The 24,225-nt window shown below is 44.8% G+C and overlaps 1 protein-coding gene across 1 annotated transcript in view; it reads right to left on the reverse strand.

Moving 5' to 3' along the window:
- ints8 (integrator complex subunit 8) overlaps window positions 1-24,225 on the reverse strand; it is a 122,935-nt gene that overhangs the window by 14,447 nt on the left and 84,263 nt on the right. Inside the window, 8 exon segments of the mRNA XM_038808995.1 lie at window positions 2,592-2,642; window positions 10,650-10,753; window positions 14,115-14,233; window positions 14,398-14,459; window positions 14,588-14,647; window positions 16,710-16,743; window positions 17,165-17,349; window positions 18,643-18,764. Of these exon segments, the coding sequence (XP_038664923.1) occupies window positions 2,592-2,642; window positions 10,650-10,753; window positions 14,115-14,233; window positions 14,398-14,459; window positions 14,588-14,647; window positions 16,710-16,743; window positions 17,165-17,349; window positions 18,643-18,764 (737 nt within the window).

A 24,225-nucleotide genomic window follows, 5' to 3' on the forward strand; every position in this document is an offset into this window, starting at 1 on the left:
GGTTACCTGATCCACAAGTTGGCTAGTTTCTGGACATTTTCAACAGCAATTACAGGACCAAAGTTCAACCCTCATACTTATGGATTCTTTGGATAGTTTTAATATTACATTTCTAGACTTGCTACTCAGTCTGCTGCTTAACCTCCAGCCTCCAAACATCAAAGCAGGACTCCAGGCTGAGCAACAGCCTGCATCAAATCTGAGCCTCCTCGAAGTCTGTTTCTCTGGAAGATTCCTACCATTACCTACTGAGCAGACCAAGTCTCTCTATACCAACCTCTCTGTGTCACCATCAACTTTAAAGGAACTCTGCACCTCCTGCTTCAGCTAGCTGAACCTGCCTGAATTGTAGCTTCCTCAGTAAAGGAACCCTCACTGACCTTTTTTGGAAATCACAGATATCCAACTGTGGTTCTTTTTCTTTCATTTCTTTTTCTTATTTATTTAGGGGCTGGTTTAGCACAGTGGGTTAAACAGCTGGCTTGTAATGCAGAACAAGGCGTGCAGCGCTGGTTCAATTCTTGTACCGGCCTCCCCGAACAGGCGCCGGAATTTGGCAACAAGGGGCTTTTCACAGTAACTTCAACCAAGTCTACTTGTGACATTAAGCGATTATTATTATAATTGTAAATTCTCCTCTTTTGTACCTTCTTATTGCGAAAGAAATGGAGACCAATCCCGGGTTTGAATGTATGAATAAACAATACTTCTGATTTAAATGTAAAGAGAGTTTGCTGCAAGCCATTTTAAAGGCTAACCTCACAAACCAACAGCCTATTTCAAAAATTAAAACACCGTTGCTCAACAGAGACTGCGAGAAAATAAAAGAGTTCAGGTTTGCCATTTGCCCTGTCCTTAACACCTGATCTGGCTCATATAATAATTGCTTATTGTCACAAGTAGGCTTCAATTAAGTTACTGTGAAAAGCCCCGAGACGCCTCATATGACTCTAGTCCCACAACAATGTAAATTACTTGACACTTCTTTCTGAAATGACCTATCTACTCAGTTACATCAAAGCATTAAGAATAATAACAGCACTGTAGGAATACCTTCACCATATTACTGCAGTAGGTCAAGAAGATGGATATCTCAGGTTAATCAGGAATGGGTAAAAATTGCCAGTCTTGCCAGTGATGCCTATACATCATGAATGAATGATTAAAGAGCTCCCCGTGTGGATTTGTTGATAAATTTGTTGCTAAGCTTGCATCTCAGCCCTGAAGATGATGTTCCTAGGGAACCTTGCAATAGCCGATCAAAGTTAGCATGGCACCTGTGGGGTTACAACTGGTCCCATACCAATTCCATCAGTTTAAGGAAAGGGGAGGAAAATCAATCAAGACTTCTGATCACTGTTCAGTAACACCCAATGAAAATATATCGGTCACAAATGAATATCCTGCCCATCTTCATTGCCAAGGTCTTAGATGTTAGGAATGGCCACCTGGACAAGCTATAGGGGGGCTTTGGGATCAAACCAGAGAACCTCAAGGAAGAGAGAAAAAAACAAATGAATTGGAAATCCATACAAATATGACTAAATGAAATATCAGGCTACCTAGTCTTGGAATATCTTTCATTTTATGCTTTTTCAAGATACCAATTCATGGCCTATGGCCTAACAGCAATCCACACTATTCTAATGTCTGTTAAATACCCATTCTTTATATAGTGAATACTAGTGAATGAATGTTGCTAATCTATCTGACGGGAAGGTATCGTAGATAAGTTCAATCCCATCCTCAACTGATATTCACTCATGCAATTTTTAAAAGTCAGTTGTCACTGGAAAGCAGTCATAAGCGGGAATCCTGGCTAATTTCCACCCCCGTTCAAGTTGAGTTAATACAATGGGAGCGCTACAATTAATCACCATGGTGAGAGCAGCAAGGTGTTTTAAACAACAGCCAGCATGCTAAAATAAATGGGAATTGTCATTATTCACAACCACAAGTCAAAAGAAAAATCAAGTAGGGACTCAGAACCTTTAAGAAATTGTACTCCTAGCCAATAAAGATTTTGCTCTGTGGTAGCTTTTGGAGCTACGCTCTGAAAGCTAGTGATTCCAAACAAACCTGTTGGACTTTAATCTGGTGTTGTAAGACTTCTTACTGTGCCCATCCCAGTCCAACACTGGCATCTCCACATCATGTACTCCATAGGTAGTACACTCAACAGGTGAACATACAGATTTTCAACAGGTGAACATACAGATTTCCTAACTAGTCATCATTCAAATCATATATTCAATCCTCAATATACTCAAGAGGACACAATAGAGAAATCTAGCATTTAGAACATAGAACGATACAGCGCAGTACAGGCCCTTCGGCCCTTGATGTTGCACCGACATGGAAAAAAAACTAAAGGCCATCTAACCTACACTATGCCCTTATCATCCATATGCTTATCCAATAAACTTTTAAATGCCCTCAATGTTGGCGAGTTCACTACTGTTGCAGGTAGGGCATTCCACGGCCTCACCACTCTTTGCGTAAAAAATTTGTTTTATACAAATTTTAAACAGGATATTGATATAAGAATTTGCAATAAATCATACATTATTAAATAAATGCTTTCCACTTACTTGGGTGTGGCAATTCAACATAGAACAGCATTTGATCATTCTCTTCAGGACCTTAGAAAACACAAATGCAATGCAAAAATATAAAATTAAATTCAAAAGAAAGTAGTGAACTATACACTTATCTTGTTGGGTAACACTAGTGTGATTTTCGGACTTGTGGGAGAAGACTTTATTTACACTGAGCCATATCTGTAATATAACACTACTGTAAGGCTTCTTACCAGCAGGAAGGGCAGGTAAAGGTGTGCAGTTACATCTACTCAGCTGTTGTTCAACCACATCTGTATGTTGTTTCAAAACGCATTCCTTCTCGATAAACAACCTAATTTCCTAAGCATTATCATTTTCCCACGTTATTTTGCCATGAACATACTATGGACTTTTATGTCAGTTGCTATGGAATTGAAGAAAGAAGTCTTACAACACCAGGTTAAAGTCCAGCAAGTTAGTTTGGAGTCACGAGCTTTCGGAGCAAGTGATGAAGGAGCTGTGCTCTGAAAGCTAGTGACTCCAAAAAAACCTATTGGACTTTAACCTGGTGTAAGACTTCTTACTGTGCTCTCCCCAGTCCAACGCCGGCATCTCCACATCAGAAATTGAAGAGATAATCAGTTGTCAATGCATTTGTCTGACCAATGGGATCAAAGGGCAATAGGTGTGAATTCACTAGCATCTCTCACAGCCCACGAACAAATTTTAAAAAAGCTATCCAGGCTTTTTTGACACCAGGAACCTTATAGTGTGGTATTACAGATATGGCTCTTCAGCAACATACAGCTGGAGGATTAGAGGTATGGTGCTAGCTGTGAATTGGATTATGCTGTGGCAACAAAAGTGAGGATTCTCCTTTACCATTGGCAATATATTGAACATTAAGGCAACAGGACACTGGTTTAAGGTGAGTGGCAAATGAATTAACAGTGACATGAGGAAAAACATTCAGCCCTTTTCTTGGTGAAGATTTGTTCGTGAGGAGCTGTGGGAAGGTTTGGGGCATTTATAGAATATCAGAAACCAGACAGAACGATCCAGGGAAGAAGGCAGCGAGTGAAGGTCTGCCGTTGAATGTGGTGAGTGGTGCAGCAGGGGGAAAGATGGGGGGGGGGGGGAGAAAATCCGTTGGGTGGGGCCGGACCCATCACGGTGGAGAAGGCAACGGAGTTGATTGCTGGGGAGTTCGAACGGCTGTTTTTGAAGCATTTCGAAAAGCATCAGATGGTGATGATGACCTCGCTTAAGGCGTGGGTGGGTAAGACCCATGCCCCAGTGAGAGAGGAGTTGGTGAGAACTTCGGTGACAGCACAGGAACAGGGGGAGAAAATGAAAGGAATGGAGGAGGCCTTGTCACAGCATGAGGATGTAGAGATCAACAGAGAGCCAAGGTAGAAGACCTGGAGAACAGACTGCAGAGGCATAACCTGAGGATCGTGTGTGCGTCCGAAGGGGTATAGGGTCAGAGGCCTACAGAAAATTTTGTTGATATGATTGCGAAGCTGATGGGAGAAGCGGAGGAGCCCTCTGCTTACAAGTTGGACAGGACCCACCGGTCACTCCGGCTGAAATCAAGGATGAATGAGCTGCCGAGGCAGGGATCCTCTGTTTCCATAATTTTCAGGTGAAGGTGAGAGTGCCGAGATGGGTGAAGCAGAGATGTGAGGAGGAGTGGGAAGGCACGGGTATATACATATACCAGGACTTGACGACGGAGCAGGTGAGAAGGTCGGTGGCCTTTTGATGGGCCAAGGCAGCATTACACAAGCGCAACGTGCAATTTGGTGTGGGTCTACCCGGTGAAGTTGAGAGTCACGCACAACGACAAAGACTATTACTTCGAGACTGTGGCATTTGTGAAGGCAGAAGGCCTGGAATTGGACTGAATTTGAATTTTTGTCGGTTTTTGGACTGAGTTTTACATTGTTTCTTTTGTGTTGGGTTCTTTTCTTGTATGGGTGTTATGGATAACTTTGTTTTTTTTTGATGTAATGGGATTGGAGGGGTCATGGGTGTATTGGGGGTGGTGTGGTTTCGTTTTTTGATGTTGGGGTAAGGGGTTCTGGCAGGGGCCGCCACGCTAGCAAACGCAGCGTTGGCTAGTGAACGGGAGCGAGGTGGGGGGAGGGGCCACGGTCGTTGGAACCTGTACTTGCAGGTTTCAATGGGCCCGGGAGGTGTGAATGGTGGGGGGATCACATCTAAAGAGCCTGAAAGTGGATGTGGTGCTGTTGCAGGAGACCCACGGGAGGGTAAAGGGCCAGATGAGGCTGAGGAAGAGCTGGGTGAGCCAGGTGTTCCATTCTAACTTTGATAGCAGGGCACAGTGGTGGCTATACTGGTGGGTAAGCGGGTGAGGTTTCAAATGGGGGTAGGTAAGTGGTAGTGATTGGTGCGTTGGAGAGGAGGCTGGCTGTGTTGGTTTGCATGTATGGATCGGACCTGAATATTCACCAGTTCATAATGGGGGGGGGGGGGGGGGGGGGGGGGCTTGTTGGAGGACCTGAAGTTTTGCAATAATAGGAGGGTGATGGAAGAGTATTTGGAGTTTAAGCGAAATGGGGAGGTCACATCATCGGTAGCTTGGGAGGCATTGAAGACGGTAGTGAGGGGTGAAGTAATCGCTTTAAGGCGAAGGTGGATAGGGAGAGGTGGAAGGAGCGGCAGCAGCTCATAGAGGATATTTTAGAGGTGGATGGCAGATGCGTGGAGGGTCCGGTGCCGTGGCTATGGTAAAGAGGAAGGAGTTGCAGGTGAAGTTTGATCTTCTATCTACGGGCAGAGCGGTTCAGCAGTTGAGACAAGCACAGGGGTGGTGTATGAACATGGTGAGAAGGCCAGTCAATTGCTGGCAGGCTGCGGCGGGGGAGATTGTGCGGTGGCCCCGGAGAAGGTGAATAAGATGTTTGAGGACTTTTACAGGGGTTATATAAGTCATGGCTGCGAGTGTTTTTGGAGCAACTGGAGTGACCAGAGGTGGAAAGGAGGAGAGGGCTGGGCTAGAGGAGCCATTAGGGTTTGGAGGAAGTTAGGGTAGCAACAACTCACTTTAGGTACTTGGGGGTGCAGGTGGCGCAGGACACGGCGCGACTCTGTAAGCTAAACTGCACAAGCCTGGTAGGGAAGTCGAAGGAGAATTTGGGAAAGTGGGATAGTCTCCCTTTCTCGTTGGCTGGCTGGGTGCAGGCAGTCAAAATGAATATTTTGCCTTGGTTTTTGTTTTTGTTTCAGCTTCTACAGGTCTTTTTGCCAAAGGCATTATTTAGAGGGATGGATAGGCTGGTCTCACCATTTGTCTGGGGAGGAAATGTTGCGAGGATAAGGAAGGTGGTGCTCCAATGCGGGCAGCAGTCGGGGAGCTTGGCTCTTCCGAATCTGTTACTGGGCAGCGAATGCGGAGAAAGTGCAGGGCTGGAGGAAGGAGATGGAAGCTTTGTAGGTGCGGATGGAGGCGGGGTCCCGTAAGGGGTCGGGGGCTGCAGGTGTTGGCAACGGCGCCACTGTCGCTAGCTCCAGGGAGGTATTAGGGGAATCCCGTAGTAATAGCCACGTTGAGGATCTAGGGGCATTTTCGGTAGCACTTCAAGTTGAGGACAGGATCGAGGGTTATGCCGATAAGAGGGAATCATGGGTTTGAGCCAAGGAGGATGGATGCAACGTTCCGTGGATGGGAGGGGAAAGGTGTAATAGAGATGAAGGATCTGTTTCTGTAGGGGAGATGCGTAGGTTTGGAGGAGCTGGGGGTGAAGTATGGGCTGCAGCGTGAGGAGGGCTTTAGGTATATGCAGATGCGGCATTTCAAGAAAGGCTTTTCCGAGCCGGGGTAGGGGTCGTGGTCTTAGCGGTTTATGGTAGGATTATGAAGGAGGACAAGGAATCTTGTGGAAGGGATTAAGGCCGAGTGGGAGCAAGAGCTGAGGATGGGGCTGGAAGAAGGATTATGGTGAGAAGGGTCAATGCATTGACCTCTTGTGCGAGGCTGGGGTTGATTAAACTAAAAGTGGTGTATAGACCGCACTGAACGAAGGTGAGGATGAGCTGGCCGTTTGAGGAGGTGGAGGATAATTGCGAACAGTGTGGGAGGGGCCCAGTCCATATGTCCGAAGTTGGAGAAATATTGGGTGTCGATTTTTAGCACCTTGTCCGAGGTTCTGCATACGTAATTGGAGCCGGGTCCCCGAGAACCCATACTCGGGAAGGGGGGGGCTGGATTCTCCGGTCGCCGATGCCGAAATCGCATTCGATATGTAGATAGGCCGACTAGGGGGGAGGCCATATTGGACTTGGTGGTTGGCAACGAACCAGGCCAGGTGTCAGATGTCTCGGTGGGAGAGCATTTCGGTGACAGTGACCACAACTTGACCTTTACCATAGTCATGGAGAGGGATAGGAACAGGCAGTATATGAAGGTATTTACTTGGGGGGAAAGGAAATTATACTGCTATTACACAGGAGCTGAGGAGCATAAAGCGAGATCAATTGTTCTTGGGGAAATGACGACAGTAATGTGGGGGTTGTTTAAGGAGCACTTGCTGCGAGTGCTGGATAGTTTTGTCCCACTGAGACGAGGAAGGATGGAAAGGTGAAGGAGCCTTGGATGACAAGAGAAGTGGAGCTTCTAGTCAAGAGGAAGAAGGAAGCTTACGTAAAGGTTGAAGAAGCAAGGACCTGGCACAGCTCTAGAGGGTTACAAGGTAGCCAGGAGGGAACTCAAAAATGGACTTAGGAGAGCTAGAAGGGGGCATGAAATAGCCCTGGCGGGAAGGATTAGGGAAAACCTCAAGGCATTCTACACTTATGTGAGAAATAAGAGGACCATCAGAGTAAGAGTAGGGCCGATCGGGGATAGTGGGGGACCTTGTGCCTAGAGTCTGAGGAGATGGGTGAGGCCCTAAATGAATATTTTGCTTCAGTGTTCACTAGACAGAGGGACCGTGTTGCTCATGAGAACAGTGCGAACCAGGTTAATAGACGCAAACAGATTGATATTAAGGAGGAGGATGTGCTGGAAATTTTGAAAAGCATCAGGAGAGATAAGTTCCCTGGGCCTGACGGGATATACCCAAGGTTACTACGGGAAGCAAGGGAGGAGATTGCTGCGCCATTGGCGATGATCTTTGCGTTCTCACTCTCCACTGGAGTAGTACCGGATGATTGGAGGGAGGCGAATGTTGTTCCCATGTTCAAGAAAGGGAATAGGGAAATCCCTGGGAATTACAGACCCATCAGTCTTATGCCTGTGGTGAGCAAAATATTGGAAAGGATTCTGAGAGATAGGATTTATGATTATTTAGGAAAACATAGTTTGATTAAAGATAGTCAACATGGCTTTGTGAGGGGCAGGTCATGCCTCACAAGCCTCATTGAATTCTTTGAGGATGTGACGAGACACATTGATGAAGGTCGGGCAGTGGGTGTGGTGTATATGGATTTCAGTAAGGCATTTGATAAGGTTCCCCACGGTAGGCTAATTCAGAAAGTTAGGGGGCATGGGATACAGGGAAATTTGGCAGTCTGGATACAGAATTGGCTAGCAGAAAGACAATATTGAGTGGTAGTGGATGGAAAGTATTCTGCCTGGAGATCGGTGATCAGTGGTGTCCAGCAGGGATCTGTTCTGGGACGTCTGCTCTTTGTGGTTTTTATAAATGACTTGGATGAGGAAGTGGAAGGGTGGGTTAGTAAGTTTGCCGATGACACAAAGGTTAGGGAGTTGTAGATAGTGTTGAGGGCTGTTGCAGGTTATAACAGGACATTGACAGGATGCAGAGCTGGGCTGAGAAGTGACAGATGGAGTTCAACCTAGATAAATGTGAAGTGATTCATTTTGGAAGGTCGAATTTGAATGCTGAATACAGGGTTGGCAGGATCCTTGGAAGTGTGGAGAAACAGAGGGATCTTGGGGTCCACGTACATTGATCCCTCAAAGTTGCCACCCAAGTTGATAGGGTTGTTAAGAAGGTGTATGGTGTGTTGGCTTTCATTAACATGGGGATTGAGTTTAAGAGCCCTGAGGCTTTGCTGCAGCTTTATAAAACCCCAGTTAGACCATACTTGGAATACTGTGTCCAGTTCTGGTAACCTCATTATAGGAAGGATGTGGATGATTTGGAGAGGGTACAGAAGAGATTTACCAGGATGCTGCCTGGACTGGAGGGCATGTCTTATAAAGAAAGATTGAAGGAGCTAAGGCTCTTCTCACTGGAGCAAAGAAGGAAGGGAGGTGACTTGATAGAGGCATTGATAATGTGGATAGCCAGAGACTTTTCCCCAGGGTGGAAACGACTGTCACGAGGGGACATAATTTTAAGGTAATTGGAGGAAGGTATAGGGGAGATGTCAGAGGTATGTTCTTTACACAGAAAGTGGGTGGTGCGTGGAATGCCCTGCCAGCAGAGGTGGTGGAGTCTGAGTCATTAGGGGCATTTAAGCGACTCTTGGGACAGGCACATCGACAGCAGTAAATTGAAGGGGTGTAAGTTAGGTTGATCTTACATTAGGACAAATGGTCGGCACAACATCGTGGGGCGAAGGGCCTGTACTGTGCTGTATTGTTCTATGTCTATGTCTAATCCAAGTTTACGACCAAAGCACAGCCACGGACCCGGCAATTCTTTTGAGGTTTATCGCCAGCTAAACGTATCGGGTGCTCTACGCTGCCGGCATGCAAGCTCCCAGCAAAACGGGGAATCGGTGGCCGTTTTGCACCACTTTTTTCTGGCATAAAACGCCACCATTCCCATGCTGGCGTAGGGACGTAGCCCTAGAATCGGAGAATCCAGCCTGGGGTGTCAGATCTGTCGGAGTTGTAGACGGGAGCGGGAACAGATGTTTTAGCTTTCGCCTCAATGATTGCTCGCATATGGGACCTGTTGGGGTGAAGGTCAGCTTCTCACCCCCAGAGCCTCGGTGTGGTTGGGGGGGCCTGTTGGGAGATTCTGTCCTTGGAAAAGGTGAAATCTGTTCTGAGAGGGGCAGATGAGGTGTTCCACCAGAGATGGGGCTGTTCATTTTACACTTTGGAGAACTGGGCCGGGATTCTCCCCTACCCGGCGGGGCGGGGAGTCCCGGCGTATTGGACTGGCGTCAGCCACTCCGGCATCGGGCCTCCCCAAAGGTGCAGAATTCTCCGCACCATTAGGGGCCAAGCCCTCACATTGAGGGGCTAGGCCCGCGCCGGAGTGGTTGCCGTTCCACCGACCGGCGCGAACGGCCTTTGGCGCCCCGCCAGCCAGGGCCGAAAGGCCTTCGCCGGCCGGCGGAAGTCCGCGCATGCGTCGGTGCGTCAGCGTCTGCTGATGTCATACCGGCACATGCGCAGGGGAGGGGGTCTCTTCTGCCCCCGCCATGGTGAAGGCCATGGCGGGGCGGAAGAAAAAGAGTGCCCCCACGGCACAGGCCCGCCCGCCGATCGTGGGCCCCGATCGCAGGCCAGGACTCCGTGGGGGCACCCCCCAGAGTCAGATCGCCCCGCGCCCCTCCCCCCCCACCAGAGCCCGCCCGCGGCGCCAATCCCGCCAGAGGGATTTTGCTTCCCGGCGGTGGGAAAGGCCTGCCAGCGGCGGGACTTCGGCCCATCGCAGGCCGGAGAATTGCCGCCGGGGGGCCCGCCGACCAGCGCGGCTCGATTCCCACCGAATCTCGGGGGGGCGGAGAATTCGGGACACATCGGGGGCGGGGAATTCCGACCTTGGTTGCTGACAAACGGCCAGGGTGGGGGGGGGGGGGGGGTTACTGTTGGTGTAAAAATATTTTTCAAAAAATATATTATCTGATGCAAAAACAATTGCAGGGCTACAGAACAACGGTGGCATCTTAGGACTAGGTAAGCTGCTCTTGCAGAGGGGGGCATGGACACGATGGGCTAAAAACCTCCTTTTGTGCAGTAACTATTCAAAATTACATGATTCTGCAGAAATCTGCTACGGTCAGCAAAACATTGATACACTGCTGATGAACTGGGTATTATTCAAAAATGGCATGCCTTGAGGCTGGCAAAGGGCAATGTAAGAAAGCAAAGGCAACTGTGAATATTAATCTGCAATTTGCTTTCCTGATCCTGCTTACCATGTCTGTGTACACGTCAGGAGGGACGCCTTTATTGAAAAAGTCTGAACAAATGGCCCCAGCCTGAAGGTAGAAATGCAGAGCTGCTGAAAATTGATTGGTTGCTGTAAAAAAAAATAGAAATGCTACATGAAAAGTAACGTTCAGATAGTCTCACATTCAAATCGCGTGCCCAACGTATAAAATGATTCACAATCAAGTCTTTTTTATTTAAAATGATTTTTCTTCACGACATTGCAACATTTTAAACGGCCATCATCTTCGATAGAACCCCTCAATCGACCCCCTCGCGATGTATTTGACCTTCTATTGCAAAAACCCCAGCAATCCCCTAGCCATGCCGAAGTGCTCAGCGGTATCACCACCCTCCAGTCCAATAGGATTCACCTACTTGCCATCAATGAAGCGAAAGCCAGGACATCCGCCCCTGCCCCCCTACGCAGTTCAGGTACATCGGAGATCTCAAAAATCGCCTGCACTTGTCAGGGTTCCAACCTCACATTCAGGATCGTCGATATGGTGTCAAAAAATGATTTCCTGAACCCCACCAGCTTGGGACATGACCAGAACGTGTGTGTGTGTGGGCCCCCTCAAGCAGCGCTCACACCTGCCGTCCACCGCTGCAAAAAAGCCGCTCATCCTTACTTGTGAGGTGCGCTCGAAATACCGCCTTAAACTGAATAAGGCTCAGTCTTGCACAAGACGATGTTGCATTCACCTTCCTCTTCCTCCAGTATTGGCCTCAACTCCTCGACCCATTTTGCCTTCACCCCTCCACCAAACTCAATTCCTCCCCTGCTATTTGCTGGTACATGCCGGATAACACTTCAAACACTTAAAATTGAAATTCAACTCATCTAGAAGCTGTCAAGGTCTGGAGTTGCTCACAATTTCTGTACTTTTCATGGCCACAGTGCTTTACAGCCAATTAATAACTTTCTCAATAGGTATCATCACTATTGTAATATAGGAAATGTCACAATCAATTTGCGCACACCAAACTCCTACATTCAGCAACGTGACAATGGCCAGTGAATGCGCTTATGTGATGTTGACTGAAGGATAAATATTGGCCAGGACACCAGAGATAATTGCGCTACGTCTCTTCAAAATAGTACCAAGGGATCTTTATATGCCCGTGAGATTTTAGGGTGGGAACAGGGCCTTTGTCGGACATTTCACCCGAAAGATTGCAGCTGCAACAGTGTAGCACTCTATTAGTACTACATTCGAGTATCAGCCCTGAAAATAGATCAAATGAGTAAGACTATCAATTTCAGATTTCTACTGAATAAAAAACTGGCCTTTAATGACAGCATTTCACAACTCGGTGAAAAGAAATGGAACCGTTAACAGATAACAGATAGTATATGGTATTTAAAAGATATAGCGGTGTATTTCAAAAGGAATAAAATGGTTACAAATGACAATACTCTTTGATCAACGTAACGCATCTCTGCAGGGAGGGGCTGGAACACACTGATAGCAACTAGACAATGACAGCACAGCAACATGTACTCCCACTAAACACCGCGAATGGGGAGGGCTTAGCAAAAAATGTTTGGTAACGCTGCGCTAATCTTTGGTGTATTTGCTTACAGGCAATATTGGGTTTGGAATTATTGAGATACTGAGCTTGGCTCCATCATAAAACCGTAATTTGCACACAGCAGCTAATATTTTTGTAAATCCCAACATGCTTCAGAAATTAGTGCAAAGAAAATAGAAAGCCACAAAGGGAGAAATCAGGAGCAGTTTGGTTAAAGAAAAAGCCTTTTGAGGCTTGGAGGAGAGGGAATATATCCTCTTTGTGTGCTAGGCCTAGCCTTACGTAATTCAAAGTAGAGCATAGGTTGTATATGACGGCGGTTAGAATGAGCAGGTTCTTCAAGGGGGTGGAGGATGAGTGTGGGCGGTGAGCGGGGAGGCCCGTGAACATGTCCACATTGGTTTGGGTGGGGGTGATGTTATTTATTTGTTATAAGATTTCCTGCTGTTCTCTATTTAGTTTTGGTTGCGTTTAATGTGTGTGTATAAATGCAAGTAGTTTAGGAAGGGAGTTGCAACTGTTATAACTGAGGCAGCTCTCGGTTAGTTGAGCAAATGAAGGAAGACTTTCGTAGGTGGGACATGCTCCCATTATCACTGGCGGGGAGGGTACAGACCGTAAAGATGACGGTTCTCCCGAGATGTTTGTTTGTTTTCCAGTGTCTCCCTATTTTTATCCCAAAGGTCTTTTTTAAGCGGGTTGATGCAGTACACACCCCCCCCCAAAACCTTCCCGGGCACTGTGGGGGAAGTGCCAGAGTGTGACCCGCCCGCTGAGCTCTGCACTCATGTGACCCTCCCCCTGAGCGTTGCACTCACCTGAGCTCCTCATCTGCTCGCCAGGTACACGTCTTTGACGGCCAGTCGGGTTTCACGCTATTCTGTCTGCCAACCTGGGTGAAATTTCTGATGGGTGGCAGGGGGTGATATAATTATCAGGTTCCTATGTATCTATGTTAATATTTTTAAATGTTCCTGATGTTGAACGTTTGGAAACTCCCCCAATCATTGACACGAATCACAAATTTGGCATTTTTGCAAATTTTTATATTCCCGTAGCTGAACCAGCCCAATGCGAACGGGAACGGAAATTCATGACCAGAGCCGTTGAACGTTTTGAAGACAGGGTAAATAGATTTGTGATAAATGAGGGGGTGAAAGATTACCAGGGCTAAGTGTGAGGTTACAGTTAGATCAGCCTTGATCTTTTTGAACGGTGGAGCAAGCTCGAAGGGCTGAGTGGACTACTCCTGCTCCTAGTTTGTCTGATCATGTGGACGAATATTCATAGAATTCTGGCCTCCAAGCCACATTGAGATCTCACTCCAGAGGAGTGAGGACAAGCTCTCAGCTGACATTGTACTGCATCTGCCACATTAAGTGCGTGCAGAAGTTCCCATTCGCACTCTTACAGAAAAAAAACACAGCAGCCGAGTTCTCCTTGGTTACCAACAGCACTAAACCAATTATCTGGTCATTATCACATTGCATTTGTACGATCTTATTGTGTGCAAACTGACTTCTGCATTTCTTTCAGAAAAATAGAATCAAACGTGCTTCATTGATTGTAAAGGTCCTCAAGACTTATTTAATTTTTTGCCAATATACATTTAAATGGGAGTTTGGTCAGCACAGTTGGCTGGCATGTGGTTCAGAATAATGCCAATAGCTTGGGTTCTATTCCCATTCTGGCGAGGATAGACTTGGGACTTGACTCCTAGCCCTGCCTCCGATAGGGGAAGGCAATGGCAAACCACCACTGACAAAAACGGCTCAGGATGAAGCATTAGTAGACAATGAGCCAAGGATTGGCCTCTCGGCAAAGCACATGTAAATTACTGAAAAAAATTAATATATTAAAAAAAAGACACTAACAATAAATAATTTAACAGGTGGTAGAAAATTCATTGCACTTACCAAAGTAAATATCTGCTTGGGTAATTAACCAGAAATGGTTACAGGAGTTGATGTTTAATGAATAACCGACCAGCTCTTTCATTGTGACCGCAACAGCTTCAACGTCCACAGACTGCAAGCTTACAATGCAACAGCAAAAGAATACTGAGATTAAAATGAACAAAACCAATTACCTAGTTAACTGGAGATTAAAATAGTGCCCCTGCGTATACACTCAATTTGGACCAGAATTGCTTCAATAAATACAATGACAGAGTGAAATTGTCACCAAGCACCAACTTACTTTGGAATGGTGGTTGGCCAAATAGATATATGCTCCGCAGTGACATCATTAACAATGTCATCCTATAACAGAAAGATCAGTAGCTCAGTTATTATTGAAAGTTATCCCAAAATCAATATTGCAAAATGAATTCACTGTTCTAGCACAGATCGTTGATTTGTCCTTCTCTGAACTATTCAGCGATACAAACCCGAACAATGTTGTGCAACTTCACAAAAAGGGAGATTAATGTTGTCAGAACCAATGGATCCTACAAAACAAAACAAAGGTTTCATGATTTGTCTCTGACAAAATTAGTAATGTCACTGCAAGGAAGTGTCATGTCACAATTTATCATACATTTTTGATGCAATTTGAAATGAGCTTTCACATCTTGTCTGTGCCTTGACTGTGTTTATTAATACTCGACCTATTTCCTTCCCTATAGAGTTATAGAGAAATACAGCACAGAACAGGCCCTTTGGCCCACAATGTTGTGCCGAACTTTTGTCCTCGGTTAATCATAGATCATAGAATTTTGGACACTAAGGGCAATTTATCATGGCCAATCCACCCAACCTGCACATCTTTGGACTGTGGGAGGAAACCGGAGGAAACCCACGCACACACGGGGAGGATGTGCAGACTCCACACAGACAGTGACCCAAGCCGAAATCGAACCTGGGACCCTGGAGCTGTGAAGCAATTGTGCTATCCACAATGCTACCGTGCTGCCCTTAAGAACAAATTAATCTGCACTCCATTATTCTACCATAATCAATGTACCTATCCAATAGCCGCTTGAAGGTCCCTAATGTTTCCGACTCAACTACTTCCACTGGCAGTGCATTCCATGCCCCCACTACCCTCTGGGTAAAGAACCTACCTCTGACATCCCCCCTATATCTTCCACCATTTACCTTAAATTTATGTCCCCTTGTAATGGTTTGTTCCACCCAGGGGAAAAAGTCTCTGACTGTCTACTCTATCTATTCCCCTGATCATCTTATAAACCTCTATCAAGTCGCCCCTCATCCTTCTCCGTTCTAATGAGAAAAGGCCTAGCACTCTCAACCTTTCCTCGTAAGACCTACTCTCCATTCCAGGCAACATCCTGGTAAATCTCCTTTGCACCTTTTCCAAAGCTTCCACATCCTTACTAAAATGAGGTGACCAGAACTGCACATAGTACTCCAAATGTGGCCTTACCAAGGTTTTGTACAGCTGCATCATCACCTCACGGCTCTTAAATTCAATCCCTCTGCTAATGAACCCTAGCACACCATAGGCCTTCTTCACAGCTCTATCCACTTGAGTGGCAACTTTCAAAGATCTATGAACATAGACCCCAAGGTCTCTCTGCTCCTCTACATTGCCAACAACCCTACCGTTAACCCTGTATTCCGCATTCATATTTGTCCTTCCAAAATGGACAACCTCACACTTGTCAGGGTTAAACTCCATCTGCCACTTCTCAGCCCAGCTCTGCATCCTATCTATGTCTCTTTGCAGCCGACACCAGCCCTCCTCACTATCCACAACTCCACCAATCTTTGTATCATCTGCAAATTTACTGACCCACCCTTCAACTCCCTCATCCAAGTCATTAATGAAAATCCCATCTGGATTTGCGTAAACTCTACACCATCCACAGCTAAGAGGGCAACCTGTTTCCATGCAACTGCCAAACACACCTAGTAACCTGAGGTGCGCATAAGAGAAACCCAGAACTGGCTCTTCCATCTGCCAGGGAAGTGTGTAGCTTCCACCTGAGTACTAAACAAAGTTTAAACAAAGTTTAGTACTGGCTAAGGTTATTTATGAAAGCCTACCTTCTCAACCTTGCCTCGAGCCCGAGAGTGTGATGATCCTCAGGTTGAATCACCATCAGTCAGCTCTCCCCCACAAAGGGGAAAGCAGCCTATGGTAATCTGTGACTACGGCGACTTTACTGATATACATTACTATGTGAAATTGCCATTTTCACTATCAAAATAATATGGGGCAGGATAAGGAGAGATGATGGCTCTATTTGTTTGTGGTAGAGCTGTTTCTGTTACTGCTGAACCTTTGAAAGCAGACCAAGGCAGGCCAGCAGCATGGTTCAATTCCCGTAACAGCCTCCCCGAACAGGCGCCAGAATGTGGCGACTAGGGGCTTTTCACAGTAACTTCATTTGAAGCCTATTTGTGACAATAAGCGATTTTCATTTCATTTTTCATTTCACATTCAATGACACCTCAATAATGAATGCCTCCACATCCCACGACACAGAAATGGAAATGAGGTCAAATAGCACCTGGTTCAATTTCTTCAACAGCATTGGTACTTACGATCAATCTCTTGATGAAGGTTACCAGCTCACTTCTAAAGTGAAAGAAAGAACTAGACGTTATAATCCATACAACCTGCACAGGATTGTTACATGCCTCATAAGCCTATAGCACAAATGATCTTCAATAGCAGGAGTTCAAAGTAGCAAGGAAAATTCTCAATTCCAGGTTGAGAATACTTTTCAGCATGTATTTCTCACAATTTGAAGTGTTAATATCTATAGTTATCAGCACAAAACATTTTTATCTGTTCAGCAAAATATTCATATTTAACAAATAAACGTTTGAGTTTTTGTGCACAATAAAAATGCTGTGGAATTCTTTCTAAAGCATGCAATGTTCTATATACAATTTGATTCATTTTGATAAATTTAGTGTGTCTTTAAATTTAGGTCTTTAAAAAGAATAGTCTCTTAAATTACTTACAAAATTCATTGCAATACAAAAGTTGTTACCTATACATGATCCCCAGCGTGGATTCACGATGTTTAATTAAACTGACTCTTCCATCATTAATTCGCTTGTGTTGGTTTGATAAGCAAAAGATCTGAACCACGACATCCCAGAGGTCTTTAGCTGTTCTTCGGCTTTCCTTTGGGCCAGGCAGCTCTTTACAAGTTGCAGCCAAAAGTTGCCCCAGCTACAAGATACATAAGCGATAAAAAAGATTCCAAGTACTTTGCTCTGTCGTGCATATTTGAATGGACTACAAAATCTATAGTTATGCCACTCAGTGAAATGTGACCAAGACTACAATATACACAGGGCAATAATATTTATATTTGAAACATGAAGTTATCTACCAGTCAGTACAGCCACAAAAACAGTGTTACTCTCAAATTTTTGTTGAATGCCACAATTCTGGTCTGTGATTTAATTTGCCAACAGCTGCATGGTGAATAAGTCATTTCAGAGTGATCAACAATCACACCCAATCTTCTTCCCTTACTCCAATGGAAGCTCACACACTCCGAATATACATTCAGGAACTGTTCACTGCACCAGTACGTTTTTCAACACACTTCATCAAATCAAATTCCATTCGGCAGTTGAGTGCGCTTAATTGTTCGGAATTGTGATAAAACCCACTGGATTGGGGAAACTGAGATTGCTGCATACTGGCCATACTGACATCTGTGGGCAATTCTCAGATTCGTGCTCTCAAATCTGTGCCAGCTGAACCTCATACAACTGTACAATAAGATTCTAAGAGGTAAAAATTGATCTCTGGTTTCCTCGGTCTATTTGGACTCAAAAGATCTTGGAAAGCTCGCTGGGTAGTATCCTCTTGCACCATCATGCGGAAGAGACTTTGTTTTACTGGAGGATGTCATTCCTTAATAGAAATTATAATATAATAATCTTTATTGTCACAAGTAGGCTTACATTAACACTAGAATGAAGTTACTGTGAAAAGCCCCTAGTTGCCACATTCCGGCGCCTGTTCGGGTACACAGAGGGAGAATTCAAAATGTCCAATTCACGTAACAACACGTCTTTCGGGACCTGTTGGAGGAAACCGGAGCAACGGAGGAAACCCATGCATACATAGGGAGAACGTGCGGACTCCACACAGACAGTGACCTAAGCCGGGAATTGAACCTGGGACCCTGGAGCTGTGAAGCAACAGTGCTAACCACTGCACTACCATGTCGCCCAGATGAGCCTAATGAGGTTTATTCATGAATACTCAGCAGTCACTCTGCACAGGCATGGGAGATGACTGGGGTAACCTAAAAATGCATTCCTTTAGTGGCTCTGATCACATAGCTGCAAACACTTGTCAACAGAGAAAAGGGAAATGGAGACAGCACGGAGAAACGTGTATTTCAATTAAGTGATGCCCTCCAAAGGTTTTCTGCAAGTGAAGTTTTAGCAAGTAGCTTTCTTTTTTCTACACAAGCTCGAGGGCAAAATGCAGAAATATGGTTACCTTCACATATGGGTTGTTCTGGACAAGCGCTGCAGGAATTTGAAGTGTTAGATATTCATTTTCCTTCCAGTTCAACATGAAAGCAACGCACTCTTCAGTTATAATTTGCCGCAGTGGAATGTCTGAAACATTTGAAATAAAATTCAATAAACATACACTTATCGGTTTCCTTTGCTTTTCAATCACTTTTCAAATCTACACAACCACAGCAATAATAATGATACATTAAAAAAAAACATTTTGTAGTGAATAATTGTACTGATGAAAGTGAGGATGTCAGGGCTTGGAAATTAGTAGGGCCTCAACTACTACTGTGAGACCCAGTGGTTCTCCCATGAAAAGCTGACCGAAACCAGAAGGTCCCTGGTTCAACCCCTGGTCTGTATGGAATTATTAGATCTGAACTGCCGTGTCAGTAGAGGCTGACTCTCATGAGGCAAGGGAGAGAATAATAAGCAAATTGTTCCTGTTTCTGACATTTATTCAGCAACCAGGTGGAAATGCATTTGTTACAGCAGCAGGAACCTCACAGAGCAGCAGAAATAGAGAGAGCAGAGAAGGGCTGGAGAGCAGGGGGAGAGACTTCACTCCTAGAGCAGTAGTAAACAGTGAGCGGAGACACAGCAGAGCTTAACAGAGGAGGGGCTGCAGCGGGTCTGTGGATGGTCAGAACTGGAAATACAAATCAAGGTGGGACATCATAAGGAAACAGATAAGAGATTGGCTGGTGAGTATTTCTTACTTACCTCAACTAAACTAGAGAATTGTAATTGGGATGAATAGATTATTTATTGAAATAAAAATAATTAAAGAATAAAATCAAGACTGGATGCATTAATTAAAACATTGAATTAAGAAAATTAATAATTAGTAAATTCAAATGCAATAGGCAGCACGGTAGCACAGAGGTTAGCACTGCTGCCTCATCGCACCGAGGACCCAGGTTCGATCCCGGCTCTGGGTCACTGTCAGTGTGCAGTTTGCACATTCTCCCCATTTTTGCGTGGGTTTCGTCCCCACAACCCAAAAGATGTGCAGGATAGGCGGATTAGCCACGCTATATTAATTTCTCTAATTGGAAAAAATGAATTGGATATTCTAAATTTTAAAAGAAATTCAAATGCGATAAAGATAGCTGAGCAGATGATGTGTTGTGACTGCATTATGTGGGAACTCACAGACACCAATGTGATCCACAGAAACTACATTTGTAATTAGTGCCCGGAGCTGAAGGAAGTTCAGCACAGAGTTAATGAATTGGGAGGCCAAGTTACAGGGAGGGAAAAGGTTAGCTCTGTTTACCACTTGTTACTTTTGCTGTTTGGCATGCAAGTACTCTGTGCTGTAGCTTCACCAAGTTGGCACTTTATTTTTAGATATGCTAGGTGCACCTCCTGGCCTGCCCCCCCCCCCCCCCCCAACACTCCTCATTGAACCAAGGTTGATTTTCTGGCTTGGCAGGAATAGTAGAGTAGGGCCTATGCCTGGCCATGTTACAGATTGTGGTTGTATACAATTTGGCTGCTGATGGTCCACGGCGCCTTCTGGTTGCTCAGTCTTGAGTTGCAAGATCTGTTCAAAATTTCATTTCCTCACCCTACAGTATAAATATCTCCCAATTTCTGTGCCTTTTAGCTTTGACAAAGGGTCATCTGGACTCGAAATGTTAGCTCTTTTCTATCCCTACAATGCTGCCAGACTTGCTGAGATTTTGCAGCATTCTCTCTTTTGGTTTCAGATTCCAGCATCTGCAGTAATTTGCTTTTATTTTGTACAGTAATGAGAGATGTCTATCGTTCTAAACATCAATATGCAGAATTTGTATGGGTATAGATAAGCTATAGCAAAGGGAAGACGTCGACTGTAGGGGTAGCTCATAAAAGTGTGTTTGGGACAATTTCTCAGAGCAGCACATTCTAGAGCAAAGCAGAGAACAGGCTATTCTAGATATGGTGTGCAATGAAGCAGGAGTAATTAAGGACCTCATAGTAAAGGGCCCTCTAGGTAGCAGTAGGTTGAATTTCACATCCAGTTTCAAAAAGAAGAGTGGTTCTAAGACTGGGGTATAAACTTAAATAAAAATAATTGCAAGAGCAGGAAGGGGGAGCTGGCTGAAGTCAGCAGGGAAAATACATTAAGTGGTGGTCAGTAGAAATGCAGTGCAGAGATTTAAGGAGATACTTCATAATGTTCAGCAAAAATACATTCCAGTGAGACAGAAGATTCTCAGGGACAAATGCACAATCCGTGAGTAATTAAGTCAAAAACAATATTAAATTGATAGTTAAAAACATACAATTCTGAGAAGATTAGTGGTACATTAGAAGATTGGATATAATTTAATAGCCAGAGCAGAATGACTGAAAATATAATAAAAAAGGACAGGACCGGCAGTTAAATATTCCAGGATATAGGTGTTTTAGGCGAGACAGGAGGAAGGTAAAAGAGTTGTGGGGAGTTGTAAAACTGGTTAGAGAACATATTACAGCTGTACAGAGGGAGGACACCATGGAAGAATCAAGTAACAAGGCACTGTGGGATGAACTCCGAAACAGGAAATGGGTAGTCACTAGGATGGAGGTGTACTACTAGCCTCCCAACAGCCCACGGGAAGTTGAAGTACAGATATGTAAACAGATTCTGGATAGATGTAGAAATAATAGGGTTGTTGCAGTGGGAGACTTTAATTTTCCTCATATTGACTGGGAATCCCTTAGGGTTAGGGGTCTGGATGGGGAGGAATTTGTTAAGTGTGTCCAAGAAGGCTTTTTGGAACAATATGCGGATAGTCCGACTCGAGAGGGGGCTATGCTGGACTTAGTACTGGGGAACAAGGCTGGCCGGGTCATCAAAGTTGCAGTGGGTGAATGACCACAATTCCGTAAGCTTTCGGGTATTCATGGAAAAGTTCGAGTGTTGTCCTAAGGTTAAGGTGCTAAATTGGGGTAAGGCGAACTACAAGCAGATTAAGCAGAATTTGGAGGCTGTTGTTTGGAGAGGCTGCTTGAGGGTAAATCCACATTTGGCATGTGGGAATCTTTCAAGGAGCAATTGATGAGTGTGCAGGACAAGCATGTGCCGGTACATAAGGACAATAAAGGCAGAACTCAGGAACCATGGATGACCAGGGAAATTGCGAATCTTGTCAAAAAGAAAAAAGATGCATACGTGAGGTACAGGCAACTAAAAAATGATGAAGCACTTGACGAATACAAGGAAAGTAGAAAAGAGCTCAAGCAGGGAGTTAGGAGGGTAAAAAGGAGTCACAAAATGTCCTTGGCAGACAGGATTAAGGAGAATCCCAAGACATTTTATACGCATATGAGGAACAAGAGGGTAGCTAAAGAAAGAGTTGGTCCACTCAAGGACAAAGGAGGGAAATTCTGTGTAGAGCCAAAGGAAGTAGGTGAGTTCCTGAATGAGTATTTTGCATCGGTATTCACAAACGAGAGAGACACATTGATTGTTGGTGTCTCAGGAGTGATGTATCAACACTTTAGAACAGGTCGTTGTTATGAGGAAGGAAGGTGTGTTAAAAAGCATTAAAGCAAACAAATCCCCACGGCCAGATGGCATCTATCCCAGATTACTGAGGGTGATAAGAGATGAAATCGCTGGGCCTCTAACAGAAATCTTTGTGTCCTTGTTGGCCACAGGTGAGATTCCAGAGGATTGGAGGTTATTCAATGTTGTACCGTTATTTAAGAAGAGTTGCAAGGATAACCCGGGTAATTGTAGGCCAGTGAGCTTACGTCAGTAATAGTGAAATTGTTCGAAAAGATCCTCAGAAATATGATCTATGCACGTTTGGAAGTGAATGGTCTTAATAGCGACAGACAGCATGGTTTTGTACGAGGGAGGTCATGTCTCACTAATTTAATTGAGTTTTTTGAGGAGATGACAAAAATGATTGACGAGAGAAGGGCTGTGGATGTTGTCTACAAGGACTTTAGTAAAGCATTTGATAAGGCCCCTCATGGCAGGCTGGTACAAAAGATTAAATCACATGGGGTTAGGGATGAACTAGCTGGATGGATTCAGAACTGACTTGGCCATAGAAGGCAGAGGATAGCAATGGAAATGTGTTTTTCCGAATGGAGGTCTGTAACTAGTGGTGTTCCGCAGGGATCAGGACTGGGACTTCTGCTCTTTATAATATATATATAAATGACTTGGAAGAAAACGTAGTGGGTCTGATTAGCAAGTTTGCGGATGATACTAAGATTGCAGGAGTGCGGATAGTGATGAAGAGTTGTCAGAGAATACAACAGGATTATAGATAGGCTGCAAAATTGCAGATGGAATTTAGCCCAGACAAATGTGAGGTAATTCATTTTGGTAGATCCAATTCAGGTGGGAGCTATAAAATAAATGGCAGAAACATCAGTAGGATAGAGACACAGAGAGGTCTGGGTGTGCAGGTCAACAGATCCTTAAAAGTGGCAGCACAGGTGGAAATGGTGATAAAGAAAGCATATGGCATGCTTGCCTTCATAGGACGGGGTATCGAGGATAAAAGCTCGACAATTATGTTACAGTTATATAGAATGTTAGTTAGGCCACATTTGGAATATTGTGTCCAATTCTGGTCACCGCATTACCAAAAGGACATGGAGGTTTTGGAGAGAGTACAGAAAAGGTTTACCAGGATGTTGCCTGCTATGGAGAGTATTAGCTATGAGGAGAGATTGAATAAACTGGGATTGTTCCCACTAGAGAGATGGAGGCTGAGGGGTGACCTGATAGAAGTTAAAAAAATTATTAGGGATATAGATAGGGTGAACAGTTGGAGGCTTTTTCCCAGGGCTTAATTGAAAATTACAAATTCACAAGTTCAAGGTGAGGGGAGATAGGTTCAGTGGAGATGTGCGGGAGAAGTCTTTTTTAGAGGGTGGTGGCCTGGAATGCACAGCCAAGTGAGGTGGTTGACAGTTACGTTAGCGACCGTTAAAACTTATCTGGATAGGCACACGAACAGAGGGGGTACTTGAGAATACAGGCGGTTTGTCTAAATAGGACACGTGATCGGCGCAGGCTTGGAGGGGCAAAGAGTCTGTTCCTGTGCTGTATTGTTCTTTGTTCTTTATGGGAGGAATTTAACATGAGAAAGCTAGCTAGAAATACAAGACAGCAAGAAAAAAAAGTTTCTAAAAAGAAAGAGTAAATAAACCAAGCGTGGGGCTTATAGAGAGTCAGTCTGGGGAATTAATAATGGAAAATGTTTGCGTTTGGCTTCAATGTATAAGACACAAATAACATCCAAGAAATAATTGTAAATCAAGTGAAAAGGAAGGGAGAAACTGAAAACAATTACAATCATCGGGAAAAGGTATCAAAGCATATTTTTAAATTTAGAGTACCCAATTATTTTTTTTCCAATTAATGTTAATTTAGCATGGCCAATCCACCTAACCTGCACACCTTTGGGTTGTGGGGGTGAGATGCATGCGGACACGGGGAGAAAATGCAAACTCTACATGGACAGTGATCTGGAGCCAGGATCGAACCTGGGTCCTCAGCGCCGTGAGGCAGCAGTGCTAACCACTGCACCCCAAAAACTATCAGAACTAAAGGCTGACAAAC

Source organism: Scyliorhinus canicula, chromosome 10 (assembly GCF_902713615.1).
Source record: "Scyliorhinus canicula chromosome 10, sScyCan1.1, whole genome shotgun sequence".
NCBI lineage: Eukaryota > Metazoa > Chordata > Chondrichthyes > Carcharhiniformes > Scyliorhinidae > Scyliorhinus > Scyliorhinus canicula.